At 37.7% G+C, this 14,686-nt stretch overlaps 1 protein-coding gene across 4 annotated transcripts in view; it reads right to left on the bottom strand.

The window, feature by feature from the left end:
* LOC127636484 (rab GTPase-activating protein 1) overlaps positions 1–14,686 on the bottom strand; it is a 126,413-nt gene that overhangs the window by 87,990 nt on the left and 23,737 nt on the right. For all 4 annotated transcript variants that reach the window (XM_052116963.1, XM_052116961.1, XM_052116964.1 and 1 more), the window contains 6 exons: positions 13,004–13,232; positions 11,859–12,066; positions 8,865–9,039; positions 4,118–4,275; positions 1,613–1,723; positions 938–1,004 (listed from right to left, as the gene is read on the bottom strand). In XM_052116963.1, coding sequence (XP_051972923.1) covers positions 938–1,004; positions 1,613–1,723; positions 4,118–4,275; positions 8,865–9,039; positions 11,859–12,066; positions 13,004–13,232 — 948 coding nt within the window. The remainder of the gene's footprint in view (positions 1–937; positions 1,005–1,612; positions 1,724–4,117; positions 4,276–8,864; positions 9,040–11,858; positions 12,067–13,003; positions 13,233–14,686) is intronic.

The following is a 14,686-nucleotide window of genomic DNA, read 5'->3' as shown; positions in this document are numbered from 1 at the left end:
ATTAGAGATGCAATTCTTATTAGGGCTTATTAGGGTAGTGGGGCTACGTTGAACGATATTGATTCTTAAAGGGTTAGTTCACCCAAAAATGAAAATTAACCCATAATTTACTCACCCTCAAGCCATCCTAGGTGTAAATGGCTTTCTTCTTTCAGCCAAACACAATTGGAGTTATATTAAAATATATCTTGGCTCTTCCAAGCTTTATAATGGGATTGAATGGTACCTTAGATTATGAATCCCAAAAAAGCATATCCATCCATCAAAAAAGTACTCCATACGACTCCAGAGGGTTAGTAAAGGCCTTCTGAATTAAGCGATGCCAGCGATTATAGTTCATAAATGTATAAATATGGATATTTGTATTACAAAAACTCATCGCTTCGCTTCAGAAGGCCTTTATTAACCCCCTGGATAATTAACATTTTTGGGTGAACTAACCCTTTAAATCCCAAGATCGATTTTTCACTCTATGTGACAACCCCCTATAATGCAAGTAAACCACTCGCTTGTGCAACCAAATCTCACGCTACGCAACATAAAAATGTCTATTTCAAATGTCGTTCCATTCATTTTTTCATTATTTAATAATTGCTCGTCCAATTGTTTCGAAAAGTGTAGCACACCTCTCCTTAAAAAGCATTGTTCATTTAGAGTTCAGAATTTCAACACATCTGTAACCCTAAACCGTCCTGCACCTTTTGTGCTACGGATATCAATGACACCTCAAATCATGTTGTTTGTTGAGAAGATGCGTGTTATTACTTTTCAAAGCGATCAGACTTACAAATTTAATTTAGTGGATGAAGCAGCCAAAGTAGCCAAGGCAAAACAGGGGCACTAGTGACAGATCATGGACTGACTGGTCATGGTCTCCATCCAGAGTGTAGTTATTCCCAAACTAGATGTTAATGGAGTAATGTCTTACGCCACCTACCAGGTCGAGCAGGTGCATATCACTGTTCTTCACATTCTTCCCTGGGCTCAAGAGCAGACCAAAACACCTGTAACACACAAACACACAATCTTAAAGGGATAGTTCACCCAATAATAAAAAATATGATGTAATTTACTAACCTTTATTTTGTTCCAACCCGTAAGACTCACTTGTCTTTGTGGAATAAATGTTAGTCTCAGTCACCATTCACTTTCATTGTATGGAAAAATCCATGAAAGTGAATGGTGACCGAGGCTAGCATTCTTTCTAAAATCTTTTTAGACAAAGTCATGTTTGCGGGTTAGGAACAAAATTATTTTTGGGTGAAATATCCTTTTAACTTAAACAGAAACCCAGAATAACTACACGTATGAATGGCAAAACTGCATATTCACATGCCCATTTGTGGTTGCAAAGCATGAGAAAACACAAAACCCAGCTGTGTGTTCATCCAGGGTTGACTTCGGAACAACACAACATCGGTCACAATAAATGAAAAACTATCCTCCATTTTATCAAGGCCTGAGAGGAACACTTGAGCTTTGATGAGACATAATTTAGCACTTGTTTATCATTAATAAAACAATTATTTGTTGCTATTGGAGACAGGGGGCTGTTCTGGATAAGGATGTCCTCTCGGTGGAGAAAACCTGCGTCACTGCAGAGAGAACATACCTCTCGATGGCCAGCTCTTTGTTGGACGTCTGTTGGATATAGATCACTATCTTCTTGTCCATGCCTGGACGCAGTTTAAAGCTCTGCCTGTCCTTATCCTTTGACACTGCACTGTTGGATACAGAGAGAGTGTTTTCGAAAGCTTGGTTGGGTGAATTTCACAAAATATGTCAAAGTCATATTTCACCCCTAAATGAGAAGAAAAAAATTAGGAATAATATTTTCTGTTTAAAAAATTTAAGCCTATTTTTAGGACCATTCTTTTTCTTGTTTTTTCTTTTTTTGCATTGTGACATTATATTTATTGTGACTTATGCACATTTTCAATATCATATACAATATCATATTTTGCCTGAATGTTTTACTTCTGGAGTTTGTTTATAAATCCTAATCAATGTTGGGTGTAATCTGATTACAACAGTTTATATTACTGTAATCATATTACTTTTTTGATAAAAAGTAGTGTAACATTTTTAAATGAGTGTAATCAGATTACAATTACTGACATTCCATTCAATTAATTACTTTAAAATAATATTATTTATGTAGAATACATTTAAAACATGAATATACGACTTGCATCCGACAATAAACAGGGAAAAATATAGACATCATTTATCAAATTAAAAACTATTAAGTGAAATGTATTTAAGGAAGTCACTTAAAAAGTAATAAGTAATGTAATTAATGTTTCGATGAAGTAATCAGTAAAAACAGTAATCTGATATCAATTTGAGAAGAAAATATTAATTTGTAGTTGATTACATTTTTTAAAGTAACTAGCCCAATAATTCATCTGGATTGCACTGACTTAGAGCTGACCATGCAACCTTTTTCCAAGAAAACAAATACCGTACCGTAAAAAAAAAAAAAAAAAACAATATAAATTTGTATTTAGAAATAAATCTTACTATTTAAGGAATTTCAAAATTCAGATCTAAAGCTAATTTAGATTTACGTTGTGTATGATGGTCTACCATGCAAAGTGGACTGTCAAGTATTTCAAAAACTAAAACAAACTCTTTTTAATTCAATTTCACCCCATCCTATCTTTCACCATGGACAGAAAAAACGCTTCATGTTTGGTGTCAATGCGTGATTCAGACTGTGCATTTTTTGTTGTTGTTTGGACAGCTACAGCCCAGATCTTCAAAGGAATATTTTATGTAAAAATAAAAATTCAGTCATTATTAAATTATATCCTCTTGATGTTACAAACACATATGACTTACTTTCTCACAGTTGATAGGGAATCACTTAAAAGCATAAATAAGCACCCAAAAGTGTCATAAATTGTGACTACGCAAACCTTATTGGTTCATGCGCATCTTGTTAACAAATACCATTCTGTCATGACACAAGAACCGGTTTGATTTTATTGCCGTTTTGCCATATTAAATTTGGGCTCTGTATGCATCAGTTGCTGCAATAATTTAGTTTGAGAATAAAACTCAAATTTGTAATATAAAATGTCAGTATGCCTTCAGATGACTCAGAATATGACAGACATGTTGCACGGACTCCTTTTCTAACACAATTGAGTGCTTTTTAAACACTCTAAACGCAAAGTATGCGCGTGCACCTGGAATTATTTGCACTAATCAGTGAGTCCACAAGGTGGCAACACTCACATTTGAGCCATTGCTGTCACGAAGACGAGCTAGAAGAAGATGCAATTGCCGCTAAAAACTGGAGACGAATGTGGAAACAACAACAGTGGATGTGCGTCAAGAATGCACGCGTGAGTACGTCAGAAGATACCTGCATTTGTACAACTTGAGTCTGAACGAATACAATCTTTCTGGGTCTAAACCCCTGAAGATAAATAGTCCAATCTCTCTTAGCAGTCGTAGCGCACATGCACTAAGCGTCTGTGTATGCGCTCATAGTCAAAGGAAGTATACTTAGGGCTTTAGATTGACTGTTATTGTGTTGAAATCAGTGATTGCTCCATTCTTTAAAATATCTCCTTTTATGTTTTACAGAGGAAAAAAAGAGTTAGAGTAAATCATGGCAGAATTTTTTTCTATTACTTTTTTTTTTTACCATTCCTTTAACCAATACCACCACCCTCAAGATGTGCATAAAGTTTCCCCCTCTAAGGTATGTTTGTGAGTTGGAAAGGGCAAGACTTATCAGTCAACTCTTCCTGAATAGATATTACACTGCACAGTGCTTTTTAGTGTCTACAGTCAATCAACAAAGGAAATGTTCCTTTTCAAGTGAGTTTTCCCACTGCAGTACAGTGAAAATCTTCAGTGAGATTTTCAAAGGATGATAAATTAGAGGAAGCATGTGTCGACACTTCTGATGAAGAGAAAGAGACGGAGGTGGGGGATTTTTTTCTATTTTTATCATTTCCTTAATCAAAACGGAGCAGATGACCTCTGAAGGCTGAATATCATAAAAACACCTAATTTAATTATGCTGTTGAAGACAACTCGGCCTTTGGAAGACTAAAATAAACTTGAAAGGAGTGAGAGAAGAAAAGTCATAGAAGGTCACCTAAATGTGCCCTTCCCATCATCCTCTTTAATCTCCAAACAGACGGTGAAGGTGAAGACATCGCTGTCTGGTGTGAGGGGCAGGGTCTTGGCAGCAAGTGGTGCTTTAATGGCCGATCGACGGAAGGCTGTGGCAAAGCTGTAGAGTATTCGGCTCACCTACAGAGGGAGAAACACAAACACACACACTTCTAATGATTGGAGTCAAAACAGTGTCCAGTGACAGAGGCTATATTACAATGACTCACAGTCGGTCTGCTCCCAGGTTATCTACACCTTCATCAGCACATATAATGACAGAGATGCAACTGCATAAAGCCTGATGTGTCATTGCTGGTCACAGAGCAGGGGTCTGAATTCCACTTTAAAGCCAACCAAACACTACATTTGAACAGAAACAGCTCTCCTAATTTTCCTAAATCAGTGTTTCTCAACCTTTTTGACTCCAAGGCCCCCCCCCCATTGTACAAGAAAATGTTCAAAATCATATACAATATTTTTGAAAATATAATTATTAAAGATGCTGTTAGCTGTGACAGCTCTAGACTCTGTAAACAGCAAACAAAAATGTATCCGTGAACCGCGGACAATGACGCTTTCGACCAGTCAATCATTTTGCACGTTCTCATAGCGCAGTTGCGGCAAATTATTGAGAATTACTGCTGTTTTTAAACCATGTTGTTCATAACAGTTGTCAGTTGAGGGCGCTATTTTGCAGCTCTTGTTTTTAACAAGCGTTTCTGAATGTTGTGGGTCTCAATAAAGCTAATTTGGTATCTTTGGAGTGCGGGTTTTGGAAAGAGGGGGTGTGGCTAATCCAAAAGCTCAGTCTCGTGGAAGTAGAATGGCTAAAAACACTTACAGCACCTTTAATTTAGTTACATGTGCGATTTAAAGGAGACATGCCCGACGATAGTGATTTACAAGCCTGGAAAAGTCATGTAAATTAATAACATTTTTAAATCACTTACATTTTATAGTGAAACATGGAATACTTTTCTAGGTATGCTCAGCTCGAGCACATTGAACTCTTTGTTGTATCCCAAGAAGCCAATATGTACAAATAATTAATAATTTTCTTTCATTTACATTTACATTTATGCATTTGGCAGACGCTTTTATCCAAAGCGACTTACAGTGCAATTATTACAGGGACAATTCCCCCGGAACAACCTGGAGTTAAGTGCCTTGCTCAAGGGCACAATGGTGGTGGCTGTGGGATTAGAACCAGGGACCCTCTGATTAACAGCCCTGTGATTTTGCAATCTTAGGTAGTTTGTCTTTCTTTTTCTTGCTTAAGACACATTAAGTATTAAAAGAATACTATAAATGCACTGAAACAAATACAAAACCAAATCATTAATTGAATATAATTTAACTGTATATCAAATCGAATTGTTCTAAATTTGCACAACAAAACAAACAAAAAAACGCTTTTGAAACAAATAAAATACCTAGGAATTGGGAATCAAATCGATTAGCTTTCAACCCAAAGATTCACACCCCCAGTAATGATGGCATACTGTACATTTAAAAAAAAATAAAAAAATATTACAGTAACTGAAACGTGGTGTCAAATGATTAAAATAAATAATTGTGATACATTTTGTGATTCCAGAAGTTTCAAGAAATTTATGTTCTTGAATAAAAACAAAGTTGAAAGGATTTGCTGAACTACACTAGTGGGCCCCGGCCCCCTGGATGAGAACCACCGTCCTAAATTATCTCTTTTCCTCTGCAGACTCTTGAGGCCCTCAGTATTCTCAGTTTTTGAGATCTTAGCTTTCCATTTGACACCAAAGCAAACTCCACACTTCTTCGCAGGCTTTCATATATTGGCATTTCCGGCACTGCTCATTCCTGGTTTGAATCATATCTGTATGACAGACGGTATTTTATATCCAAAGGTCAACATAAATCCCCCTGTGCCCCTCTTTCACAAGGTGTCCCACAAGGTTCTGTCCTTGGTCCTCTTTTCTTCTTCCATTTATCTACTGTCAGACACGACTGTGACAAGTGATGAGCAACAGGACATTTTGGCCTCATTTACAACTGGTATTAATACGTGTTTCAGGAAATCCATTTGAAACAGGACAAGTGTTAACAGAGTCCAAAATATTTTGAGATTTGTCCACTTCAACCACATTCAGAAGTGGTTGAAAGGGGTAAAAAATGCATGTGAAGACAGTGTGCTCGTTGTGTTAACGAGTAATCATTTGAATCCATTCGAACTTCGAACACCAGCAAAGTGTCACCTGTCACTCAACCTATATGGTAAAACAAGAGTTTAATCTTTGACAGTGCAGCATAAAAAGGAAATAACCGTCCAATCTGAAAATGTGTAAAAACAATAAATAATAATGCATGGCCATAGGGCTATGACCTTCAATCTTGTAGTTTGGGCTTGGCTTAATGTTTTACTTAACATACAAAGATTCACTTCAACAATAAAACATCAGTTAACAATGTTCAACATGAGACCGTAACCAATGGTCCACAGAGCCTAGGTGACATCAGCTGAAAAGCAATGTCATTTCAGAAGTAGTGCAAGATGTCACAATTTGAAGAAAAATTTAAAAGACAACTTTTTTCTTTTTAATTATGTGCACTAATTAACAGTACAAACTAAAACCTGGAGCATATATAATAAAAGTAAATAGGGTCCATTTTGATTTTATATCTTTAAAATGAATTGCCCCTTCAACCTGAAATGAGCTCTAACACACACACGCAACACAAATTAAAATAGCTAAAGAACTAATTTAGGACACATCACATCATTACAGGGGATATTATAAAATGCTCACAGATTTGCATTTGAGCGCATGGCTGTGGTGTGTGTGTGTATAAGGAGGATTAGGTTGTTGTGGGGGCATGTCAGGCCAAATCGAAGTTTACAGCTGAGGCCTCGTAACAGAAATAAAAGACATAAGTGTGATCTTCCAATGTGCAAGCATGCTTCAAATCATATTTAAACTAAAAACAACAAGTGCTCCCTCTCCTGGGTAAGCCCTAAAATTGCAGTAATACTATTAGCAATAGCATGCTCTTTCTCCATGAGAATACAGAGAATTGATGACAGAAAAACCTTCCAAGATCATACTCCTACCATTTCATTACACTAATTCCTTAATCAATAGTTCTGTTCCAAACCTGCCTACCTAGACAGCAACCATTTTTTTGTAATCTGTTACTACCCAGCACTGATTATAAGATACCTTGTTTTGTCCACAATCTAAGGCAGCATCACACGTGCATGGGTAAAGCAATCCCAAATGCATTATGTTACGTCTTTTGATGTATTTTGCAGCAGGTGGCGCTGTTACTATGTGTGCTGTACCCTTCCTTTACGTGTTCTCTCTCTCTCTCTCTCTCTCTCTCTCTCTCACACACACACACACACATAGGAATGGACTGTGGAGAAAATCAGCTAGGGGACTGGTGGATGTGGAGAGATCTGCCAATTTAAGGGAATGGTGTTAATCAGACATGGCTTGCTCCAAAGGCCGTGGTGGCCTTTTGTACTCTTTAGTGGTTTTCCTCATTGTTAACATGTGGTAGTGAATGCCAATGCCTAATTTATTGAAGTGAGTGATTGTTTTCTCCAAAGTCAATATGTGATTGATCTTAAAGAGGAAGTTGTAGGAAATGGGGGCCTGTTTCTTTTGAATGATGAGTTTTTCCTTGTTTCTGGAAAAGTGGAGGTAGGGAAGAATTATGTATTTTATTTTGTATCTTTTTTTTAATTTATTTTTAAACAAGCCACCCCTGGTACTATACATACATGGTACACAATACTACAGATATATTTTACAATAATGCCAAGACATTATATTCATTACATAGTGTAATGGTTTTCAATGCTTTGGAGTTGTTGGAGGTAGAAAGAGTATTTAAATAATATTTCAAGTCTTTACAAAAAAGTGCAAATAGGGGCTTTATAGACATAAATGTACACTTATGTATAAAAAAAAACTTGGCAAGAAAAAATTGATTAATCAGAAAATATTAACGTAAGTTATCAAAACTGTGAAAACCAAATAAAACGTCTTTATAAAGCAAAGAAAAACTAGTTAAAATACAAACTTTTAATCTACAGCATTACAGGAGCAGCAAAGTGGATCTATTTCAGGGAGCATGTATCTTAAATAAAGACTGACTGGGTAAAAACGCTGTAACAGTTTAAAGGACACCTCCTTAACCTTGTTGGTAATTAAATATTTGTGAGACCATAAAGACCATACAACCTGCGTCAGACATGCTTGTGTCACATCTCGGGTGTGTTGCATCATAAAAATAAAATGTTTAGGTCACTGTGTCAAGTTAAATATAGTTTAATACTCAATCTTTAAACACATCTTGAGATCTCTTAGTTCACATTTGCACTCCTTCAAGTGTTTTGAACGTAAGAACATAACGCATGTTTGTGATGTGTGTCCACTGAAGGGTTGTTAATGTTTTATTCACTGTAATAAACTGTGTGTTGCTCACACAGCTGAAATTTCACTTACTGCCCTCTGGAGTAAACAGGTGGTACTATAAGCTTGAATTTCTCAGGAATTTCTTAGGAAAGCGATGCGATTAAATGAGTAATTTTTTAATGCGTTAATGTTTGTAAAATGTTCTTTATAACATACTTTTGAAATATACTGTTTAACCCAATATTTGTCTCGGTCATGCATTTTTACCATGTGTATTTTCAGATTATAACCCCAAAATGTCTAGAAGAGTGAACGTGTTTGTCTCACCGCCTCGTGGATCTCACAGCGGAAGACGTGGATACGGAAGATCTCAGTGTTGTAGTGGCTCTCAGTGAAGGCGAAGCAGTCGCTCTCTGATGTTCCATCATGGCCACGAACACAAAAGAGGATCTTATAAATGGGGTAGTTGGCAATCTCAGTGCTGCTCTGAGGATCCAGTAATCTGACGGGACATTCACAATACAGATCAGCACTGACGGGCACTGCATGGTACTCTTAAAAATAATTTGTGAAACATTTATGCAGCATGCCTCAAGAACCGAATCAAAATCATGGAAATAAAGTCTCTAACTTTTGCATTTTTGTCAAATGTTCTGTAAAAGTTTAGCGCCAGAGATTGTTAGCAATAACACTTTTTGGAACTGCATACTACTCTTACTATTGCTGCAGTGTAATCTGAATACAGATTACAGAACTGAATACAGTTAACATACAGTTGCAAGACAAAGTATGTGAACCCTTTGGAATTAGCTGGTTTTCTGCATTAATTGGTCATAAAACATGATCTCACAAGTATAAATACAATGTGCTTAAAATAACAACACACAATCAATTAAACAATTAAAATTATAATTGTTCATGTCTTTATGGAACACATACCATTAAACATTCATAGTGCTGTGGAAAAAGTATGTGAACCCATGGATTTTATAACTGGTCGATCCTCCTTTGGCAGCAATAACCTCAACCAAGCATTTCCGGTAGCTGCGATTAGACCTGCACAATGTTTAGAAGGAATTTTGGAACATTCTTCCTTACAGAACTGCTTCAACTCATCCACATTCTTAGGTCCAGGCCCCAAAGCAGACCTAATTCATGACGCACTCTCCACTGTACTTCACCGTTGGGATGAGGTTTTCATGTTGGTATGCAGTGCCCTTTTTTACACCATACATAATGCTGCATGTTCTTCCCAAACAATTCAACCTTAGTTTCATCAGTCCACAAAATATTTTCCCAGCAGCATTGTGGAGAGTCAATGTGGTCTTTGGTAAACTACAAGCATGCAGCAATGTTTTTGTTGGAAAGCAACGGCTTCCTTCGTGGTGTCCTGCCATGGACACCATGCTTGTTTAATGTTTTCCGTATAGTAGACTCACAAACAGAGATGTTAACCAGTTCCAATGATTCCTTCAAGTCTTTAGCTGTCACTCGATGGTTAATTTTTATCTCATTGAGCATTCTGCAATGTGCCCTTTGAGTCATCTTGGCTGGATGGCCACTTCTAGAGAGAGTAGCTACAGAAACTAATCGTCTCCATTTATGGCCAATTTGTCTAACTATGAACAGATGAATATGTTAGCTCTTCAAGATAACTTTGAAACCTTTCCAACTTAATGCAAAGCAACAATTCCTTTCCAACTTAATGCAAAGCAACAATTCTTGATCATAGGTCTTCTGAAATCTCCTTTTTTTCAAGACATGGTCCACGTCAGCAGATGCTTCTTGTGTCATGGCTCCAGCATTTGCTGGTTCATCTGTGGTTTGTTTTTTCTCTCCATCGTGATTCACAGGTGGAGTCGGTGAGCGTAATCAGCATTTCCATGGGAGCGCTGATCGCTACCGGGGAAGCGCTGATTACGCAAATGGGTTTCTCACACACCCCGACTGTCTTCCTCTGATTGCACGTCCTACTTTATCCCTTGTGTATTCCCTGTATGTTTGCTGGTTTATTGTTTGCTGTACCTTCACGTTGTTCACCAGTTTAGTGTGAAGTTCCGTTCTGATGGTTGCTTTGTCTCCCAGTGGTGTTTGCCCATCAGATTGTTGTTGCCTGGTGATCGCGCTTGAGAAGGTTTCCTTGGTTTCTGCCCACGTGTCGGGTAGTTCTGGGCTCTGCTTCGCACAACACCATGCTTCAACGGATTGTTTCCGGACCTCCACAGCACACACACTGGTGAACACACCATCCTCATCCCAGTGGCTTCCTTCTTGTGCTCGACCAAGCTGGCGCTGTAGCACTTATGTGTAGACCGTTTCATTAAAGACTTGTGACCTTTACCTCTGCAATTGGGTCCTGCCTATCCCAAGTATGACATCTTGTGAATAGCAAACTCAAAGTTCTTGAGAGCTTTTTATAAGCCAAAGTAGCTCTAACCCACACTTCCAATCTAATTTAATTCATTGGATACCAGGTTTGCCAACTCCTGACTCTAATTAGCTTTTGTTGATGCCATTAGCCAAGGGGTTTACATACATTTTCCAACCTACACAGTGAATGTTTGAATGATGTATTCAATGTGTACAAGAACAACACATTAATTTGTGTGTTATTAGTTAAAACATATTGTGTTTGTTCATTAAATGTAACTTCAAACCAGATTTTAAGACAAATGTATACATAAATACAGGTAATTCCAAAGGGTTCACATACATTTTCTTGCCACTGTAGAATACCCTGATGACCTACTACATTTACCAACATGAGCAGTATTCAACAGAGTTTACTGTGTGGGATATTGTATCAAAACATGCAATGCACATGACTTGACCTTCCGGTCCCAATGTGCTAAATGACCCAAAAGTGTCTCAGCGTTGATTTTGAACATCTCTTTCATAACTCAGTATTTGATCAGACTGCCTATTATTATAACATTTTTACACAAAATTGGATTCAAATGTAAAATATTCATTTTAATTTCCAAGATGATAAATGGAAGCCACGTGTGACAAAAGTAGCGTGGTCATGTGATAATGCAGAATACTACTGTGTGAAATGTTTATTGTGAAAAAATGCACTTAATATCAAAGTAGTATTTGAAGTATTCTTTCTGAACATAGTCTTTCTGGTTGTATACTGCATTTTGACAAAAGCAGTAGGTCATTTGGGCACAGACAACCTACATAATTAGCACATGTATACCTAGTGCATACTGCATTACTTCTAGTGGTAGTACAATGACAGTATGCCATTGTAAACATACTCATCACTGTCTTTCTTCCGCTCCATCCATCACACTCTATCCCTGCTTCCCAGCATACCTGACGGTGCCCTCCGAAACTCCGGGCACAGAGAGGGTGATGTCCAGGGGCATCTGGCACTGGCTACGAAGTATGCTGACCATACGCAGGGCCTCCACCTCACTGCGAGGGGCGTTCACTGATGCACAGCCCAAATACGTCAGTTTACTGAACACCACACTGTCCTCGTCTGGGACTGGAGTACTGGGACTCATCTCAGAGGGCTCATCTAGATGCAATTATGGGTAATTAACAGAAAACAAGTTAGAACTTGACTTAAACTTTCACTACAAGTCTCCCCATTTTTAATCACCTTTTGACTTTGTGACAGTTCATTAATTAAAAGGTCATAAAAGCTCTATGCATTGTTATTATTAAAAAATTAAGAACATTTTGTTTAGAATAGTCTTCAAGTAGTTTAAGAGTAAAGCATGTGACACTGCTGTCACTGCTTGATATTTAATATAAACTATTACAAGATGTGTGCCTTGAAAACAAATGTTCAGCAGGTGGAGCTGAATGCATATGGATTCTACTCTATAACGTTACTCGCACTCAACCTGAACTTTAAGCACACAAAAACTTGCTGCTGACAAGATTTTATAAAAGAACAAACTGCATCTATATGAACACCTTTACACAGAGTCAGAAAAATATATAATGCAATAAGCTGATGTTTTCTTTACTCACTGGCTAGGTCGGGAAAACAAATTATACAGAAAAAGACTTAAAGACTATCAGAATGGTTTAAGAATATTTAGTAAAAAAAAAAAAAGCTGCAGTGTGTACTTTTTGCGGCACTAGTTTTCAAATAATATCCCAGTCTGTGATTGGTCAACCAAACATAATCTTGCCCCCACCTCACACCACCGGTTACACAAATGTTGCTATATCGATCATATTTGGTCTAAATATCAGCAAATGTTGCGGTTTAGAACAAAAGGCACCATAAAAGTAGCCTGTATGTCTTGGTGCCACAAGTGGCACAAAAATTACAACCTGCAGCTCTAAGGATTCAAAAAGAGAGTTAGTGGGGAGTTGACATTCAGCAGAACAACAGGCAGTCCATTCACACAAATTTGCAACAAAAAAAAAAAACACTTTGCAGATGCCTCTGTTCACAGTACAGTGGTAGGGTGGAGAACTTTTTTTTTTTTTTTTTTTACCCCTGTAAGATCTCTCGTTGAGTTCGCTCTCCTGAGGCCCCTGAACAGGCAGCATCATCTTGAGTTTAGGGGGTGTTGTGCAGGACAGTGGCTTGGCAACAGTGGTAGGGTAGCCATGATCTCCCTCTCCCAATTGGTCCGGGTTGCCCATCAGCTCAGTCACAGAAGGGTCCATCAGCACATCTTCCAGCTCCTGCTGTAACTGCTGCTCACTGCCGTTCCCCACAATCTGAACACACACCCATAAGTATGGTCATTCTACAATGCATCTGACTCATGTAATTGTAGAGCCTCAAAAACAAACAAAATAGACGATGTATCAATACCATACAAATTTAAAGAAAGTTCTTTGTTCAATAAAAGTTAAGCTTAGTGAACAGAATCTCTGCATGCTGTTGATTACTGCAGAAAATAATTAAAGTAGAATACACACAGTGCCAAGGATAAGTATGTGAACCCTTTTGAATTACTTGCATTTATGTATAAATTTGTTTAAAATTCACAGTGTAGGTTGGAAAATTATGTGAACCCCTAGGCTAATGATGTCATGAAAAGCTAATTAGACTCAGGAGTTGGCAAACCTGGCATCCACAAGAAGAATCTGCTGACGTGGACCACACCTCACAAAAGAGATTTCAGAAGACCTTCAATCAAGAATTATTGCTTTGCATAAAGCTGGAAAGGGTTACAAAGTTAACTCGAAGAGCTTAGATATTCATCTGTTCACAGTTAGGTAAAATGTCTATAAATTTAGACAATTTAGTACTATGGCTACTCTCCCTAGAAGTGGCCGTCAAGCCAAGATGACTCAAAGGGCATACTGCAGAATGTTCATTGAGGTAAAAAAGAACCCTAGATTGACAGCTAAAGATTTGAAGGAATCATTGGAACTGGTTAACATCTCTGTTCATGAGTCTACTATATGAAAAATATTAAATAAGCATGGTGTCTATGGCAGGACACCACAAATGAAGCTGCTACTTTCCAACAAAAACCAAAGACCACCTTGACATTCCACAACAATAGAGATGCTGTGGAATGACCTCAAGAGAGCTGTTCGCACCAGACATCCTAAGAATACAGCTGAACTTATCTAGTAGGAAATTCCTTCTGAACATTTTTGGGGTCTAATCCGCAGCTACCAATAGAGTTACTCAACACTTTGTTCAGGTTATTTCTGCAAAAGGAGGATCGACCAGTTATTAAATCCAAGGGTTCACTTACTTTTTCCAAAGCACTGTGAATTCTTAATGGAATGTGTTCAATAAAGACATTAAAGATTATAATGGTTTTTGTGTTGCTAGCTTAAGCACATTGTGTTTCTCTGTACTTGTGAATTTGATGAAGATGAGATCACATTTTCTGAACAGTTAAGGCAGACAACCAGCTAAATCCAAAGGGTTCAAATACGTTTTCTTGACACTATATATATATATATATATATATAGCCATAAACACCATATTTTTTGGGCGCTGTGTCTAGTTACATGTTCTGTGAAACTTTGAATAATGCTTCTTGAGACCCCGGCATTTGGAGTTGGGCTCCGTCCAGCAGTCTTTGAACAGCTGTTGGTTTGCTGCCTGTACAGCTGGAGCTGTGCTGACTTCCCCCTGCTGACTTTCTCAGAAACATGAAGGTTGTACTTCAAGCTTTAATTGTTCTGTTTTTTGTACTGGATTTTC

Source organism: Xyrauchen texanus, chromosome 44 (genome assembly GCF_025860055.1).
Source record: "Xyrauchen texanus isolate HMW12.3.18 chromosome 44, RBS_HiC_50CHRs, whole genome shotgun sequence".
NCBI lineage: Eukaryota > Metazoa > Chordata > Actinopteri > Cypriniformes > Catostomidae > Xyrauchen > Xyrauchen texanus.
The sequence above is the reverse complement of the archived record's forward strand: the minus strand, read 5'-3'. Positions and strand labels throughout refer to the sequence as shown.